The following is an 18,365-nucleotide window of genomic DNA, read 5'->3' as shown; positions in this document are numbered from 1 at the left end:
ATTAACCTTCTAGTGCCATCAATAACCCCATAAGCCAATTATAAACCATACTACTAATTTGTCATTGGTAGCCCTCCCTTCTCCTCCCACCTCCTGCTAGTTTTTCTCACCTTACCTCATCTGACTCCCCTACCTCACCCCCGCCCCACTGGCCCTTAATAACAAGTCACCCGCGCCGAGCATCCCTAAGCTCAAACAGAGGAAGCTTCTCCTTGACAGAGTGACTTGGTGCCGGCCTGCCAAATTGTTTTCCCAAAGGATTTAACGTCCACTGAGAGCGAACAGGAAGAACAACTTATATCACACCTTTTAACCCATCTCAGTGTCAGTCTCAGAGGGTGAGTGGATAAGCTCTAAGAAGGTAAATTGACAGACAATGGGACAGCATTGTCTTTATACAGTTGTCTTGGTGTTTTATAGGAAATATATCTTAGAGGAGGACAACAAATCGAATCAATATCGTATTTACTGGACTATAAATCACACATTTTTTTCATAGTTTGGTTGGGCCCGCAACTTATACTCAGGTGTGACACATATGTCTATTTTTTTTTTCAAAGTGACAGCTGTGAAAGGGCACTCTCGGTGTGCCTATCGGATACTGAATATAAAAACTGTAATGGATTTTGTAGTATTTAAGTTGTTTAGACTATAGTAGTTATTTGAATAACTGTTAATATCAGTGTTGTTTTTGGCTGGCCTTTTAATTTTCGTTTTAGTCTTTGTCTTTTGGACGATAATGCTTATTAGTCTTAGTCATATTTTAGTCATTTTAAAATGTGTTTGTCTTTGTCTAGTTTTTGTTGACGAAAACTCAAGACTAATTTCGTCTAGTTTTGGTCGACGTTAACTAAAAATGTTTTCGTCTGTAAAGTTTAAAAAAAATTACTCTCTATTTCGAATGTACATTGGCATACGAGCATATCTTGCAGCGTCTAACAACGTCAACCTGGTGATAATACACACTCGGCAGGAAAGCTGTATATTATTTTCAATTAATTATACCCACCCGGATGCCGCGAACTGTATGTAAAAAAAAAACTTGTCCGAGAGTTTAAGACGACGCTTGCCATTAGCATTAGCCTAACGCTAACATGCGCATAGCATGGTGTTGAACGCGAATGCTATGCTAACGCTACGAGTAGAGATGTCCCGATCGATCGGGTCCGATCAAGTCATTTTCAAAGTATCGGAATCGGCAAAAAAATATCGGCCATGCCTTTTTTTAATATATACTGTATATATATATATTTTAATTGAATCGTTTTCTAATTGGAATTAACGTTACAGACATAATATGTTACACTTATCCAGAGTTTTTAGTTTAGGCTTAAGGTAGTGTTATCAAATTTACCCCGATAACGGTGGTAATTAATTTTTTTTTTTAAATGTATCACGTTAAAATATTTAATGCAATTAATGCATGTGCTGCACGACCCACTCACGCATTGTCACGCTCCATCTGTAATGGCGACGTTTTGCCAATATAGAGAGCTAAAAGGCAGCGTTAAAGGAGTAGAGTGAATTTTGGCGGGCTTAGGAGCCTTCTTTTAATTGGCTACAGCCTTACAATCCCTCTTCCTACGATTAGAAATATCACGGGAAGCAAAGTGGGGAAGCAAGGTAGCAAAAGATCTTTTTCTGAACACCTTGAATTATATCCCATCGCAGAAAAGATATATGAATTGGTAGCACTACGCACAGTCGTGGTTTCACTTGTCATGGTTCCACTTCCCATCATGCATTGGGCATGGCTACAGTATCATTTATTGAAAGCTCAACAAATACACTAGATGGCAATATTTAGTCACAATATACAAAGTCACAAGTCTTTCTATCCGTGTATCCCTCTCACAGAAAGAATGTTAATAATGTAAATGCCATCTTGAGGATTTATTGTCATAATAAACAAATGCAGTACTTATGTATATATTCGTCCGAGTTTTTTTTTTTTTTTTTTTCTTAATGCATTGCCAAAATGTATATAATCGGGAAAAATTATCGGGAATGATTGGAATTGAATCGGGAGCAAAAAAAGCAATCGGATCGGGAAATATTGGGATCGGCAGATACTCACGCTAAAACAATCGGGATCGGATCGGGAGCAAAAAAACATGATCGGAACAACCCTGGTATTTTGTGTTAAGAAAAACAAAGACTAACTTAAACGTACTGAAATTAAAGACTCTCATCAGAGCAAAACTAAATAAAATTAGATTATATTTAAATATCCAATATTAGTATAAGCCCAGTACATAGAACACTATGCCATATAAGCTAAAAATGTTACATCATGCTACATCTTTGCATCAATCTATTCTAAAATATTGACTCCATACACTCTTTGAGTTCATTTGTGCGGTCCAATTGTTACTATATTATCACATCAACATCATCATTAATATGGGATATAATTATTTACTCTCTTTACTGTCATTGTGCGTTACACGTAACAATAAAATTCACATCATATTCTAAATACGATGCAAGAAAATTAACAATGATAATAATGGCTAGTGACTTGCCATTATTAGCACTGTGAAAGCATCTGATTGTAAGCATGACTTCTTGGAATGGAACTCTCCAAGTGACAACAGTGTGCAGTCAGACTCTGTGTCACCACGTGAAATCACCACCTGGTCATTGCTAACTATAGCTGGAGAGAAGAGAGAATACTTTTCCTCTCTATGAGCGCATACTTGATGTATATTAGTTTTTCTGTTACATCTTAAATATGACAACATTGTTTGCATCTTGCATTGAAAGTCTTCGTGGATGATCAGTTCATGAGATTACCTTCTGTCACATCACATGCATATTAACAAGCACAGCTGTTGGTCCATCTCATCTCCGTACTTAAAATGAAAATTTGAATGACACTTCAACTGTATTTTTGGACTATAAGGTGCACCCAATTACAGTGAGGAAAGTAAGAATATGAACACCCTGCGATTTCGCAAGTTCTCCCACTTAGAAATGATGGGCGGGGTTGAAATTTTCATGGTAGGTGCTTGTCCACTGTGAGAGACAATCTAAAGAAAAAACAAAATCCAGAAATCTTAGTATATGATTTTTTTTAAGCAATTTATTTATATGTATTATACTGCTGCAAAGTATTCGAACACATGTCTGTAAGCTAGAATTGTGAGACTCAAAGACTTGTTAGTCGCCTTTAAAAAGTCTAATGAATAAGTAGAGTGGAGGTAGAGTTTTTGAGTCTGACTTCTGGATTTGTGTGAGCCGGTTAGCTGCATATAAACACCTGTCCACAGCAGAGGTTGCGCTAGACTTTTTTGTTGTCTGTCATTTTGACTGACAGGGTCATAAAAATCCGGTCATAATCTATTTTTACCCGTCACTTACATTTTTAAAATGTTAATAATGACATATTCAATAGTATTTCGTTTTCATTCATCTTTAATTAATATTCTGTCCGAACAAGCTTAACAGAGAATCCACACCGCGCCACCACACACCAAGCAGCTGTGCGTTATTAGCGCCTAGCTTGCCTTGAACACGGCTTTTTAGGAAGGGTCGGACTTGACAACAGTCATAAAAAAAAATAAAAATGGGTTGAGGATAAGCCTGAGAATGATCGGTTTTCTGTCTGCTCCATATTTGCAATATTTCAACATTGCTTACACGGCCGAGAGTCGGGGCAAACTGCTCGTATATGTGTGTGACATGCACGAACAGTGCGTGCATGCTATCGATCCATATACTTTGAATATAAACCTGTACAGGGATTATTTATGCCTGTTATTTGTGTCCTCTTTTTAATAAGCAAAATAGGATATCCCTGGAATGACGGATGACAGCCAGCATGTGTGGTCATTTGTTTTGATGCTTCTGCGCATGCGGGTCGTCTTGCTCAGTGCATGTCGGACTGCGAATTAGTGTGCATGCATAATACTTGAATGGTCTCAATGGACAAAGGCAGTCTGAACGGGCACGCCAAAAAAACAGATATGACAAAAAAATCAGATTTGTGCATTCAGACCTGTAGTATGAACGTAGCCATAGGCTTCTTGCTGTTAAAAAGAGGACACAAATAACAGGCATATATAATCCCCGTTTAGGCTTACATTCAAAGTATATGGATCGATAGCATGCACGCACTGTTCGTGCATGTCACACACACATGAGCAGTTTGCCCCGACTCACCGGCCGTGTAAGCAATGTTGAAATATTGCTTATATGGAGCAGAGAGAAAACCGATCATTCTCAGGCTTATCCTCAAACCTATTTTTATTTTTTTATGACTGTTGTCAAGTCCGACCCTTCCTAAAAAGCCGTGTTCAAGGCAAGCTAGGCGCTAATAACGCACAGCTGCATCGCTACCGTAGCTACCGTACCGTCTCTCGCTTTTTGATGACGTAATTGCTGCATTAAATCTGATTTGCGGGACTGGACAGTACAGACCGCCGCAACAGTCTGAAAAATTGTGGCCCAGATCGGATTTAGACCACATACGAAAGTGACCCAGATCGGATTTGAAATGGTCCCGTTCTATGCGACTTGTCACGTTCAGACCGTCAAATTAATGCCTCACTCGAGTCGGAAAAACACGAAAAAATCGGATTCGTGCATTAAGACCTGTAGTATGAACGTAGCCTTAGTTCGGACGCTCAGTTGCCTTGACATTTTTCCGAGTAAGGCCGACGATGTCATGCATCAAGAGAGACAATAGCTAATTAATATGCTCACTCGCCACCCTGGGGTGTGAATTGCAACCTGTCAAAATGACGGATGGACTTCAGTTTTTTCCGTCACCATTTAAAAAAACCGGTCAACGACGGAAAATATTCGGTTAACGCGACCCCTGGTCCACAGTCAGGATTACTCCAATTACTAACATGGTCAACACCAAAGAGCTGTCCAAAGACACGAGAGACAGAATTTCAGACCTCTACAAGGCTGGAAAGGGTTACGGGGCAATTGCCAAGAAGCTTGGTGATATAAGATCCACTGTTGGAGCAATTACCGTATTGGCCCGAATATAAGACAGTGTTTTTTGCATTGAAATAAGACTGAAAAAGAGGGGGTCGTCGTATATTCGCGGTCTAGACATTATACCTATTCACGACGCTAGTTAGCGCCAGATATCATTAAAGCGATGTTCTGTCATGACAGATCTCAGCTACTCTCAAGTTGAACCGGTTTACATTATTTTATTGCAATGTTTTTCCTTATTCAGATTTGTTTCAAGACTACAGTTAGTTAGACTTCACTTTGATGGTTAATGCAGTTATTGCAATTTTGTTGTCTTATCACAATAGATTGGTTTATTTACATTTCAAAAACCAGAAGCCATTCATTTACAAATGTGATTGCACTTTAGTTTACTTATTTAAATGTTCACATATTAAGATTTGAATGAGGCAAAATAACATGCTTTTTCCCTCAAATGTATTGTTATAATTAGGGTTGTTCTGATCATGTTTTTTTTTTTGCTCCCGATTCAATTCCAATCATTCCCGATAATTTTTCCCGATCATATACATTTTGGCAATGCATTAAGAAAAAAATGAATAAAACTCTGACGAATATATACATTCAACATACAGCACATAAGTCCTGTATTTCTTTATTATGACAATAAGTCCTCAAGATGGCATTTACATTATTAACATTTTTTCTGTGAGAGGGATCCACGGATAGAAAGACTTGTAATTCTTAAAGGATAAATGTGACTTTGTATATTGTGACTAAATATTGCCATCTAGTTTATTTGTTGAGTTTTCAGTAAATGATACTGTAGCCATTTAACTTCGGCCCAAATGCATGATGGAAAGTGCAACCATGACTGTGCGTAGTGGTACCAATTGATGTATCTTCTCTGCGTTGGGAAATAACATAGGGTGTTAAGAAAAAGATCAATTACTACCTTTCTTCCCCACATTGCTTCCCACAATATTTCTAATCGAAGGGAGAGGGATTGTAAGGCTTTAGCCAATTAAAACAAGGCTCCAAAGGCTGCCAGAATTCACTCTACTCATTTTACGCTGCCTTTTAGCTCTATATATAGGTAAAACGGCGCCATTACAGATTGAACGCGACAATGCGTGAGAAGGTCGTGCAGCGCATGCGTTAATTGCGTTAAATATTTTAACGTGATAAATTTTTTTAAAAAATTAATTACCGCTGTTAACGGGATAAATTTCATAACCCTACCTTAAGCCTAAACTAAATACTCTGGATAAGTGTAACATATTATGCCTGTAACGTTAAATACAATTAGAAAACGATTTAATTAAAAAATATATACAGTGGGGAGAACAAGTATTTGATACACTGCCAATGGGTTTTCCCATTGACTGTATCAAATACTTGTTCTCCCCACTGTTTATATAAAAAAAAAGGCATGTCCGATATTTTTTTGCCGATTCCGATACTTTGAAAATGACGTGATCGGACCCGATCGATCGGAAGGCTTCTGTACCAAATATTAACATTGATATTATTAGGTGTTCAAATACTTATTTGCAGCAGTATAATACAAATAAATTGTTTTAAAAAAATCATACACTGTGACTTCGGGATTTTTTTTTTTTTTTTAGATACCGTAAAAATTTCAAACCTGCCTATAATTTCCCAGTGGAAGAACTTCCAAAATCACAGGGAGTCCAAATACTTATTTTCCTCACTTTATATGGCACACCACAAATGAACAAGTTTATTTTCATACATAAGGCACACCTGATTATAAGGGGTATGAGTGAATAGGAATCTTGAGTGTCCTTATTGTCTGAACAATTTTAATGTGGGAGTTTGATATACTTCAATTGTGGTTGTTCATGATGTTTTATTTAATAACTCACCAATGCCATAACTGGACCTTACCCAGGCCAAAGCAGGACTCTTCCTATGGTTAAAGCAGGACTCTCACATATACATAGTACACATCTCATGAACAACAAGATTTTTGTGTTTTCGTTTTAAGTGGGCCAGATCAATAAGTAAACTAATGAAAATTGCTGCTGTAATTTCCTTCTTTTAATAAGCCATGCAACTTGCTATGATCCAAAGTATGTGAATTCCTTGCGATCATTTTTACAGGGTTGTTCCAGTCTTGGCAAAATGTCAAAACGTCCAAAAGGCTCCGGACGCAAAGTCTGTAAGTGTAGAAACTCTTCACTTCTCTTTTTGGGTGACATCGTGGCCCACTGTGTGACAAATGATTAATTACTGTATGATCATGATTAATGCAGCATAAACATTGCATCTTTTTATTATTTAATCGGCTTCACACTCACTTTTGCAACTTAAAGAGCATACGACAGAAGAAAAAAAGTCTTAAATAGCATTATTATGTGAATTAGAATCATATTTTGAGACGATTCGACTATATACAACAATTTAGCAAAGCGCAGATGACGAGAAATTAGTTTTTTAATCTGCCGGTTAGCCACGCCTACCATTATAGGGCTCTAGCGTTCCCAACAGGTGGATGACGTCGGCGGGAGAATGGGCTCATCGGTTTTACTATTCAGCCCATTGAGGGGGAATTATTCAGAACGAGGAAAACGCGACGAAGAGAGCCGCAAAATGTCATTGTTTCAGTCTCTCTACTCCAATGTTTTTACAGGATATTCTTTTTATCCAAGTATTTTTCCCCAATAGCTAAATAAATGGCTTGAGAAGGACCAGTCAGCCCGTCGAGGGGGAACTATTCACAACAAGGAAAACGCGATGAAGAGAGCGGCAAAATGTCATTGTTTCTGTCTCTTTACTTCAATATTTTTACAGGATATTCTTTTTATCCAAGTATTTTCCCCAATTGCTAAATACATGGCATGGTCATGACAAATAACAATCTTGTGCTAAATGGAATATGAAATAATAAAAATGCACTTATTCAGGACAACATGGCAAAATTACTCCATAATGGTCAAAACTGTCGACTTCACCTTTACTGTCGCACCTCCCGAACGATATTTTATGACACCTAAATCGGACATGTCATTTCCCTTCCCCAGCTTCGGAGAATGTAAACAAACCAAGAAGTGTGACAGCTAGCCGACATGCTAACCCGAACCGAGTGATGTTTCAAAGTCTTCGAAGTGGAAAATCACACATAACTAGCCCGGATTATTTGACATGACGACTGGGTTGTCGATTGTCTTCGTGGATCGGCAAACCGCCCGGCGGAGAGCAATTTACATTCCGTTCCCCGGAGAAGGGCGGCTGCAGTTGTTGTGCAGCTAACGTCCAGCGAATGTGCAGGAGAGCTTTTTACATTTAACAATGATCAAACGTAAGTAGTCCTTTATTTAAAGAAAGTTTGTAGTTTTTACTTTGTAATCGCTGTATTAATATTTGACATAATACAAAACAAGATGTTTACTCACTTCCTCGTAAGTCCAATGGTCCCACAGTAGTAGGGCTTGGCCAATATCCACGGTGAATGGGAACCTTTTGAAACTCCAAAATGGCGCACGCGCCTCTCCCTCATGAAGCAAGATTTTTCTGCAGCCATTTGGCTGGCGTGATGCGAAAAATATACGTATTAATCCGCAAAATCAGCTGAATCCTTAGTCCTCATACACAACAGTACGGCTGTTTAGTGAAGAGGACGCCTTCTCCCGTACACGTCACAGCGCCCTCCTCCTCAATGCAAGACCGAAGCCGGGAGTCACTCATTTTCATGGCGCGGGATTAAAAAAAACTAAATAAATATAGCGATCGCTTCCACACACATCCAAGCAATCCATATCATTCAGGAGCATAAAATACCACGTGTATTATGAAATAAACATGCTTTTTCGTGTCACATGCACTTTAAGCAAACAGTCCACTGATGTATTCTAACGAGACTCTATATTCAATGTGTGGTAATGAAGATGTCCAATGACTGGGTTTATATTGTTATATTGAACAATAACCTTGCCAAGGTAAGGCTTTCACCATTTGTGTGTTGTTGGAAGCATAAAATGTTATTTACAACCCCTAACCCTAACCCTGGGATTAGCTCAGAAGTATGAAAATGAATCTGTAAATCTGTAGTTTAAATATGAACTGAATTCTGCAGCAAAATTAACACCCCCTCCATCCATATGATAATGAGGCCAGCACCTGTGCTGCTATTCATGCAAGTGTTTCCCTGAGCTGGCAGGCTTTTTTGCCAGCTGACTGGAGTCTTCACTCCCAGGCTTTAACAATAAACGGACAATGAGAAGAAAACATCCCAGGATTAAGGTTGCCTGCCAACTGCCCTTTACTGTGACCCTTCCAGCGCTTCAATTTGTTTAAACCTCTATGATCTTTTTCCATGTTGCGCTTGACTGACTTCCACTTCCTGTCTCTTTACTCACACCACATTTCGCTATCACTGGCTTAACCCTAAAATGCACAAGTTACTGGACCCTACACTCTTCCATAAGTGGGTCAAAAATGACCCATATTAGAACCAATGTGTTTTTATGCCATTTTGGTGAAGAATAATCACTTGTATATTAATTAGTATGATATTTAGGGCCACAGAAGAATGATTTCATGCTTGAAATATCTTTATGATTAACATTTTTCGAAAAAAAAAAAAAAAAAAAGAAAAAAAACAGAACAGCAACAGACTTCATCCTTCCTTGTATTTTATCATCAATGATGAAGAGCTCCCATGCATATTTTTGGTGAGACAGCCGTGCTACGCCCTTGTGGAGACACTGACCGATTTCTGAGGATAATGTGGTTCTGTGTTCTGCCCTGGGTGGGAGGTAATTCCAACTCATTCTGTTGGCCATGATTTGGACACTTTCTTCTTCAGAGGACACATAAGTGGAATCTTATGAGTCGGACTGATCCTGTTCAGTTGGATTTCCAGGTGGACAACGGCCTCTGCCACCTGGACAATAGTCTGGGTCCTCATCTAGGGTTGCCACCTTTCAGAAATAGAAATAAGGGACGCCCCCCTCGCGTCCAAAGCCTTACGGGCGATAAAAAGCGGCATCCCCAAAACTCCAAAAATTAATAGAAATGTATCTATTTTTAGATGTGAAAACTAAATTGTGCACTATGCGGGCATGGCAGTTTCCTTGCAGCACATTGTTTTGTTTTTTTTCTGCAGGTTAGTGAAAGCCAAGTTGTGAATATTGTAATTAATATTTGTGTTGTCGGCACTGAATCCAGTCACGTGATCCATTGACAAGGCAATTTCTTAAGGGAATGTTCCAGGAGAGCTACAGTTCCAGCAGCTGACTCGTCCATAAAATACCAAATCAAGCTCAGGGGATGTTTCAGGTACAAAGAATTGTGACGAAGGCTCTTCTCGGATCTTATATTCCGTTTGTGGCGGTCCCCTGCAGCATGCTGTTTTACACCTCTGTGAGACACAGCAAAAACTTTCCTGCCTGCCTTGCAGTTCGCTTTATAATCATCATCAGTGACTCTATCGAGCCCAGTCTATTTTTTGGAGATGTTTCCCCTTTTGAGGACGAGGTGGCGTGTCCTGAGCTTCTGTTGAAGAAGACATCTTTGTTTTGAAAACGCGCGGGCATTGCACTGAGCAGAGCGAGCGAGGTAACTCGGCAACGAACCCGGAAGTGGGGCGCAGTCAGTGCAGGGCAGACAGCAGCGGGCAGGCAGATAACTATCTTGCTGTCTTTAATATCTCCTGCCCTTTTTGTTCATTATTGTTGGATCAGTGGTCACTCATGAGCGCAAGTGTGCGTTTGTGTGTGACAGATGTGCATGGGCTGGGCGCACCTCTGCCCGCCACTCCCCGCCGCCGGACCAGCGGGTCGCGTGAGGTCTTCCATGGAACAATTGTGAAATACGGAATAAACAGCGTTCTGTATTGGCTCAATACGGAACGCAACTTTTAATTTCCAATTACGGAACGATTCCGTATTTCAAGGGACGGGTGGCAAGCCTATCCTCATCATCAGAAATTTCGGACACTTGAGTCCAACCCCGTCACTACTTCTCTATCATCCAAAATCTGTTGGACCATTTTAGCTGTAAATCTAGCACACATCCGATTTTTTCGTGTTTCGATCCAGGTCACTTTCGTATGTGGTTACAATCCCATCCGGGCCACATTTTTCCAGAATGTGTCTGCGGTCCTAACTGTCAAGTCCCCCAAATTGGAATTCATGCAGCAATTAACATCAGCAAAGATCGAGAGAGACAGGGTGCTACGGTAGCGCTGCAGCTGTGCATTAGCGTTAGCGCCTAGCTTGAACACGGCTTTTGGGGAAGGAGCGGGCTTGACAACAGTCATAAAAAAATTAAATGGGTTGAGAATTAGCCTGATAATGCTTGGTTTTCTCTCTTCTCCAATGCTCCTGCGCATGCGGGCCAGTTTGCTCAGCGCATCTCGGACTGCGAATTAGAGCGCATGTGTGATACTTGAACAGGCTCAATGGACAAAGGTAGTATGAACGGGTACGCCAAAAAAAACAGATATGACAAAAAATCAGAATTGTGCATTAGGACCTGCGGTATAAACCTAGTCTTAGTTAGCTAGCTAGTTATGAATTAGGTTAATTTGTTGATACATAATAATAAAGAGTCATGAAAGACACACACACAAAATACTATATGGACATAATACTTACAGTACACGTATCAGCTCTTGCAGTGTAAAATAATCTTCTTAAAGGGCATGATGTAGTGCCCTGGGAAAATTTTAATATTCCATCATTTATCAATAAACGCATGCCTTGTCTTGTCAAGCTAAAACGACCGGCGCCCGAGATCTGGCAGATTGTGTGCGTGACGTCACGACAAGTGAAGAGAGTCCCACCGGCCACTAGGGGGGCAGCGCCTGTCTGCATCAATAGAATTCCTTCTAGTGAGGGGAGAATTAGGGGTGTTTTGAGCTGTTTATGCTGATGCATTGTGTTCGTCCTGCGCATATTCCAGGTTCCCTCATGAAGAAACACCCCTCGTTGTCAATAAAAGAGAATTCAGAATTGTTTCTTCAACAAGAAAAAGGCTCAGTGCTTTAATACTGAATGGCGGCGATGATGGCAGACAATTTCGTTTCTAGTTTCAGCGACGAATCCGACGTAGAAGGACGTAACCAATGTTCATCTAATGGTGACGAGGAGAGTTACGAAGCTTTAATCGGTGTTTTAGGTTATCAATTTGAGCCCAAACCAACGCCAATGCAGCGTAATGAAACGGTCATTCAGGGGAGCAATGACACTGATGAAACATCGGCAGCAGATCGTGTGGGAAACACCAATGACTTGTTTTGCATTTCTTTTTGTGAAGCTGATACACTGTGACTGCAAAATAAAGGAATGCATAGAATAATTATCATTTATTGCGCTATCATAGCTTTTCGCTCTGCCAACAGACACAAATATGAATGGGATCAGAGGACTTGTTCTATATATTTTACGAACGATAATGTATACATGTGTCCAGTCCTGTATCCAATGCGTGATATTTTTTTAATTATAAAAGAGTACTCACTCTGGCCATTTCGAGCTTGGCTGCTCCCCTCCTTTCCTTAGCCTCCTTTGCTAGTCATCATCCTTTTTCTTAAGATCTCAGGACATTTAGGTCGCTGCACGTGTATGGTCGGCACCTCATCTCCTTTGAGCAGCAATCTTTTAGCAAAATCTGATTTCACTTGTCCATAGTTCGAGAAGCTTTCAGGTGGAAAAATGCGCACCCCAGAAAAGCGTGCCGGAGGCTGTGTCTAGAAAATTAGCCCTCTTTGCACGGACGAACTTTACCCATCGTCTGCGTAGTCCAGCTTTTTTTTTCGCGTTCGGGAACCCATGGGTACTATATTCAGATAAATAACTATTTGTACACCACATAGCACAGCAGTTTTGAACCATTTTTGAGATGTTTTCGTCAAACAAACCCCAACGCTACTCTCTCGTCGTTAAAAAACAATGGCACCTGGCTCCGCCTCGACTGTCAATCACTTGTCGTGACGTCGCCGCCCCATTCGGCTGTTTCCGGAACACTTTCGGGAATGTTCGTCATTTTCGATCTGTTTTCGATAATTGCTCATTAATGTGATTGATTTTTTTGTTAACTTTATCAATATTTGTTATCTTGGCACATAACGGTTTTATTGATGTCTCACACCCCCTTTGCCGCTTTTTTGCAACTTTTTACATACTTAGTCTGTGTGGTCCACGGTAAATTTATTCCTGACAGCCAAAGCTGATAAGAATGAAAGATTCTCATTGGATTCCTTAGAAAATGCATGTGGGTCTATTTTTGACCCACTTATGGAAGCTTAGGGTAGTAATACAAAAATAACAATTTCTTCAAATGTATAAAAAGTTCATCAAAAATTTGAATGGCATAATATCAAAAACATGTTTTTTTAGGAGTACCTGGAATATGAATTGATCACAATTTTTCATTCCAAAGATATTTCAAGAAAACAACCTCACCGAGTCATTTTTGACCCACTTATGCATCTAAGGGTTAATACTCTATATCGATGTCTTTTCAAGACAAAATAGATCTTCTGCTCGTACAATCACGCAAGAATTCCCTTGGTTATTTTAGTTTTGTTTCACTTTACATATTGCAGTCAAAAAACAACAACAACAAAAAAAACTAACTTCACTGTCTGGTTTTATTCCACAGGTTTTTCCCTTGTTCACCAGTACATTCAACATTTCAACGAGAAAGCTGGCAACAAGTCAGGTAAAATAACATGCTCCATAACTGTATGAGAAGCTCTTGGACGCTTGGGGGGGGGGGGGGGGGGGGACCTCCTAAAATCTCTGAAATACAAAGAAAACTGCTTTATGCATGGTTATACCTATATCACACAATAAAAAGACGCAACAGGTCGTGCGAGCATGCATTGGATACTTTATTACACTTCCTGCAACCTAATTGTAATGAGGCATACACTCAAAAAAATCATCTTGTTGGATGAACATAAGCGCATTTGGTAGGTCGAGTTGTCTTGGGACTGAAAGGTCAGTGGTTCGATTCCCTGCGCAGGAGAGAAAGTGGCTAGAATTTCCCGACCGAGCCAGATTATTTATTTTTTTTATTTTTTTGGGTGGTCAAACCTCCCAAAACCACTGAAATGCAGGTAAAACTGCAAACTATTACACATACAAACAAAAAATGTTTTTCATTCAAAATTGTATTTTTGCAATAATTTGCAAAATAAAAATTAACAAAAACAGCAGTACCCTCAACCCCCATCTCCTAATCCACCCCCCACACACACACACACACATTTCCTAAATGCAAAACCTAATTTTTAACTATTTCAGAACATTGGATGTACATTAAAATTGAAGCTAATGTAAACGTTTAATTTTCGTTTCTTCTTTAAAGAATTAAAATATAGGCTACATGAAACGTTCTTCCAGTACAATCAATATGTAAATTTTAGGGCTGTCAAACGATTAAAAATTTTAATCGAGTTAATTACAGCTTAAAAATTAATTAATCGTAATTAATCGCAATTAATCGCAATTCAAACCATCTATAAAATATGCCATATTTTTCTGTAAATTATTGTTGGAATGGAAAGATAAGACACAAGATGGATACATACATTCAACATACGGTACATAAGGACTGTGTTTATTATAACAAAAAATCAACAAGATGGCATTAACATTATCAACATTCTGTTAAAGTGATCCATGGATAGAAAGACTTGTAGTTCTTAAAAGATAAATGTTAGTCCAAATTTTATATTAAAACCCCCTTAACGTTTTCGTTTTAATAAAATTTGTAAAATTTTCAATCAAAAAATAAACTAGTAGCCCGCCATTGTTGATGTCAATAATTACTTACACAATGCTCATGGGTGCTGAAGCCTATAAAATCAGTCGCACCCAAGCGCCAGCAAAGGGCGGCAAAACTCCACAAAACACAATTAACATGTGGGCATTTCACTGTACTGTCATTTAAGTCTGTCTGAGCGGGACATGTGCGTTAATTGCGTCAAATATTTTAACGTGATTAATTTAAAAAATTAATTACCGCCCGTTAATGCGATAATTTTGACAGCCCCAGTAAATTTACTAAATCAAATCAGCCCAATCTGCATATTAAAGTTCGCTAGTTTAGATGCTACAAATGCTATCGTATTTACACTTCTCTCATAGCCAATCGCTAAACATATAACTAAACAAACAGTACCTCCAAATTTAACCAGAAATACCTACACCAACACACACTTTTTCGGGTCAGAAACTAATGAAGGAAGGGCAGTCCGGGCCGTTCCGGCCGTCTTTCACCCCTGCTGCTACGACTGCCGAATTTCGAAGAGCCCTTGGGCAAGGGACTGAACCCCAATTTGCCCCCAATGGGTTGGCAGCTCCTTGTATGGCAACAGCACCATTGGTCTACGAATGTGTGCATGACAGGGTAAATGTCTGCTAATGTAAAGCGCTTTGAGCAGGGTAACCATGTAGATCCTGTCTTTCAGCTGCAATCCGGAGAAGATCGAAAATTCCTGGGGTGATCATCACACAATATACATTGAACATACCAGAGGGGAAGAGCGTCCCAGATTTCAAACGTAAAGTAAACCAAGTAAATGTCCAAGAAGGTAAGTTTCTAGATTTTCTAACAAAATCATTCTTTATAGTTACGTTCCATCATTAAAAATGTACTTCTTAACGTGACAAAAGAAAAAGACTTAACATTCCTGCACATCCAATAGGGAAATTGGGTGTTTTTAAGGCTTTGGTAACAGCAGAGCCCAAACCTCAAGTGACATGGAAGCGAGTAAGAGGCAGCATTTCGGACAAGCAAAAATATCAGACTAAATACGACGACTCAACTGGGGAGTATATACTGGAGGTAAATAAATCGTAAAACCAAGGGCGTAGGTTTGGTCTCAAGGTTGGTAGGGACGATATAACCGCATAACCTGCATATACACATTTTGCTTGGGACGGGACATTAATAAGACTAAACAGATTGGGTGAAAGACAGTCAGGGCTACATTTCTCTCCAATAAGAATCTAATTAATTGATAGGCTTGATGATTGATACAAAATACATCTGTATTGACCAAAACTAACTTTCACGCTGCAAATTTACAGTATAACGTCTTAATCTGATAATTTTTCTTAAATCTAGTTGAATAATTTTCATCTTGTTTATAGTCTTAAAGGCTAGTTAACAGATTAATGCATCAGATTCTTCCACTTTCTTTTAGTAAATATTACCATTTGCAGGCATGAAAATCTCTCACCTTTCGGCGAAATTCGCCGTTTTGAAGTCAAAAAGGGGGACCGACGTGAATTGCGTAGATCCGAGGAGAAATTCTTTTTGGGGGGGGTGGGGGTCGGGAGGTTTTATTAAATTATTATTATCATCATGTGATTAACTTAGTACGTAAACTGATCGGTTCTTTAAAAAAGTGACAGTCAGCAAATCCTTCTAGATGCTTCGCTGACGAGAACCAATCATTGGCCCAAGCTGCGGGCCATTATTCCAAACGCGCGCACTCCTTACGTGAAACAAGGAGTGCTCGGCGAGCCTTTGGTTGCATTGCAAAGCTGCGAAAACAAAAAAGCAGGCCTTATCCACACCGGGGAAGACCAGAGCGCAGCATACACACTTGCCTGTATTTGCCAGCAGATTGAATTTGGTGAGCAATGGTTTCAATCGTTTTCACATTTTGCGATATAAAAAAGTTAATGCCATTCGTTGCAGCTTGCGTTGAACACTGCCAGAGCTAGCCAAATCTCCCATGAAAAAAAAAAGCTCCCGTTAAATTGGCGTCAAGCTTGTGTATTTAGCGGTAATATAAACGAAGAAACACACTGTTGAGTCAAATTAAGCGGCATGCTCTCGGATTGAGGGGTCGCCTCGCATCGCATCGCTCCCGTCGTCCGCCTTAGACGCGTTATTTTCGGCTGGGACTTGAGCTGACGGCCGGTGTCGGCACAACACCGGCCCGACGAGTGGTGGGAATGACTCTTGCTTCTAACAGCTTTTCAGAAATACAGGGATCCCTCGTTTTTCGCGGTTAATGGGGACCAGAACCCACCGCAATAAGTGAAAACCGCGAAGTAGCCCCCCCCCCCCCCCCCCATTTTTTGGGTGTGTGTTCAATGTATTAATTCAGATTTTACATTGGAAAAAAGATACATGTATATAAGACATGTTTTTTCACTTTTTTCACCAAAGTATCATGTATAAATGGTTTTCAAGCACTTCAAAATGTAAGAATTATGATAAGTTTTAAACATGTTACTGCCCCACCGAATTATTTTTAAACAAGAATAAAGTAGTAAGAAAATGCTTCATACTGAGTCTACTCAAACCCTCTCAGGCTTTGTTAAACGGTGATTGACACATGTGCAAAGTTTTTCTTTTTATATATATTTTTTGTTTGAAGCAACTTATTTGATTGAATAATAAAAACACAAATGTCCTAGCCAAAATGTGGCCCAAACGCAAAACAACATTACTTCAATGGAAAAATTTGTTTCAATCAAGAAAAATAGTTTTCAAATGCTTTTTTTGTCTCAAATTTATTTTGCAATCAAAAACATTTTTTTAATTGAAGTGACTTTTGGGATTAAAAGTATAACTGTATTTTGATTGAAGCAACTTTGTTTTTGATAGAAGTAACTTTGTTTTTTGATTGAATAATAAAAACAAATCTACCTCCATCGTTATTGAGAGAGAAAGAAATTAAGAAAGCTTTAAAACTAAAAGCCACCGGGGAGTCTGTTTTTGTTTTTTGTTTTTTTTTATATTTATATTTCATTACATAGACATGCCTCGTAGGGAAAGGAGATTGAGGGATAAAAAAAGGAGTTGGATGAGGCTGCTAAAGGCAGCGGATACCTCATCAGCTGGGTGAATAGCAGACCTGGTAAGAACAGGTTTGCAAGGATAGTTGGGTATTAAATACAATTATAAACACATTACAATGTTATTTTTCTATAAGATTTTATGTTATTGCTTTATTAATCATTAGGTGCTAGAGTTGTTAATAATGAAATAATAGTTTTGAGAAAACTGTGCTGTTGGTGGCTCAGTGACCATCTGATGTGGTTTGTTCTCAGATGAACAAGTTGAGGAAGGAAGTTTTGATGCAGAGGTTGAAGGAAGAAAAGAGCTAGACTGACTGAGTCACAGCCAGAAAGTGTGGATGACAGTTTTGATTTCTATTCACTGTTGCCCCCTCCCAATTAAAGTATGTCACAGTCGCAGCCAATTATTATCTAAAGCTGGTTAAAATTGAAGTTATGTTGTTTTAAGGTGTATTAAATACTTGTTCATGTGCCCCTTTTGATCTACGAGCACCCGCCCCTCCACCGGTCTCTGCACGGCCCTGCTGAAACACAGTGTGGGTCGACAGAGCTCAATATTTTGTTGGGGTGTACAGTGTACTGGAACATATTTCCTCCACACCCTTCTCACCTTTTTAACCCCTGACCCATTTTCAT

General features: G+C 39.3%; 1 protein-coding gene across 3 annotated transcripts in view; it reads left to right on the top strand.

Moving 5' to 3' along the window:
• Positions 1–246: 246 nt before the first annotated feature.
• Positions 247–18,365, top strand: part of LOC130930273 (immunoglobulin-like and fibronectin type III domain-containing protein 1) — a 60,776-nt gene continuing 42,657 nt past the window's right edge. For 2 of the 3 annotated variants that reach the window (XM_057858138.1, XM_057858119.1), the window contains exons 1-5: positions 262–361; positions 7,060–7,117; positions 13,564–13,623; positions 15,380–15,502; positions 15,617–15,756. In XM_057858138.1, the coding sequence (XP_057714121.1) occupies positions 7,081–7,117; positions 13,564–13,623; positions 15,380–15,502; positions 15,617–15,756 (360 nt within the window). In that variant the 5' untranslated portion in view covers positions 262–361; positions 7,060–7,080. Of the gene's footprint in view, positions 362–7,059; positions 7,118–13,563; positions 13,624–15,379; positions 15,503–15,616; positions 15,757–18,365 lie in introns of all 3 variants that reach the window. The other variant, XM_057858129.1, reaches the window with a different exon arrangement.

This window comes from Corythoichthys intestinalis, chromosome 2, assembly GCF_030265065.1.
Source record: "Corythoichthys intestinalis isolate RoL2023-P3 chromosome 2, ASM3026506v1, whole genome shotgun sequence".
NCBI lineage: Eukaryota > Metazoa > Chordata > Actinopteri > Syngnathiformes > Syngnathidae > Corythoichthys > Corythoichthys intestinalis.
This window is presented reverse-complemented; position numbering and strand designations above follow the sequence as displayed.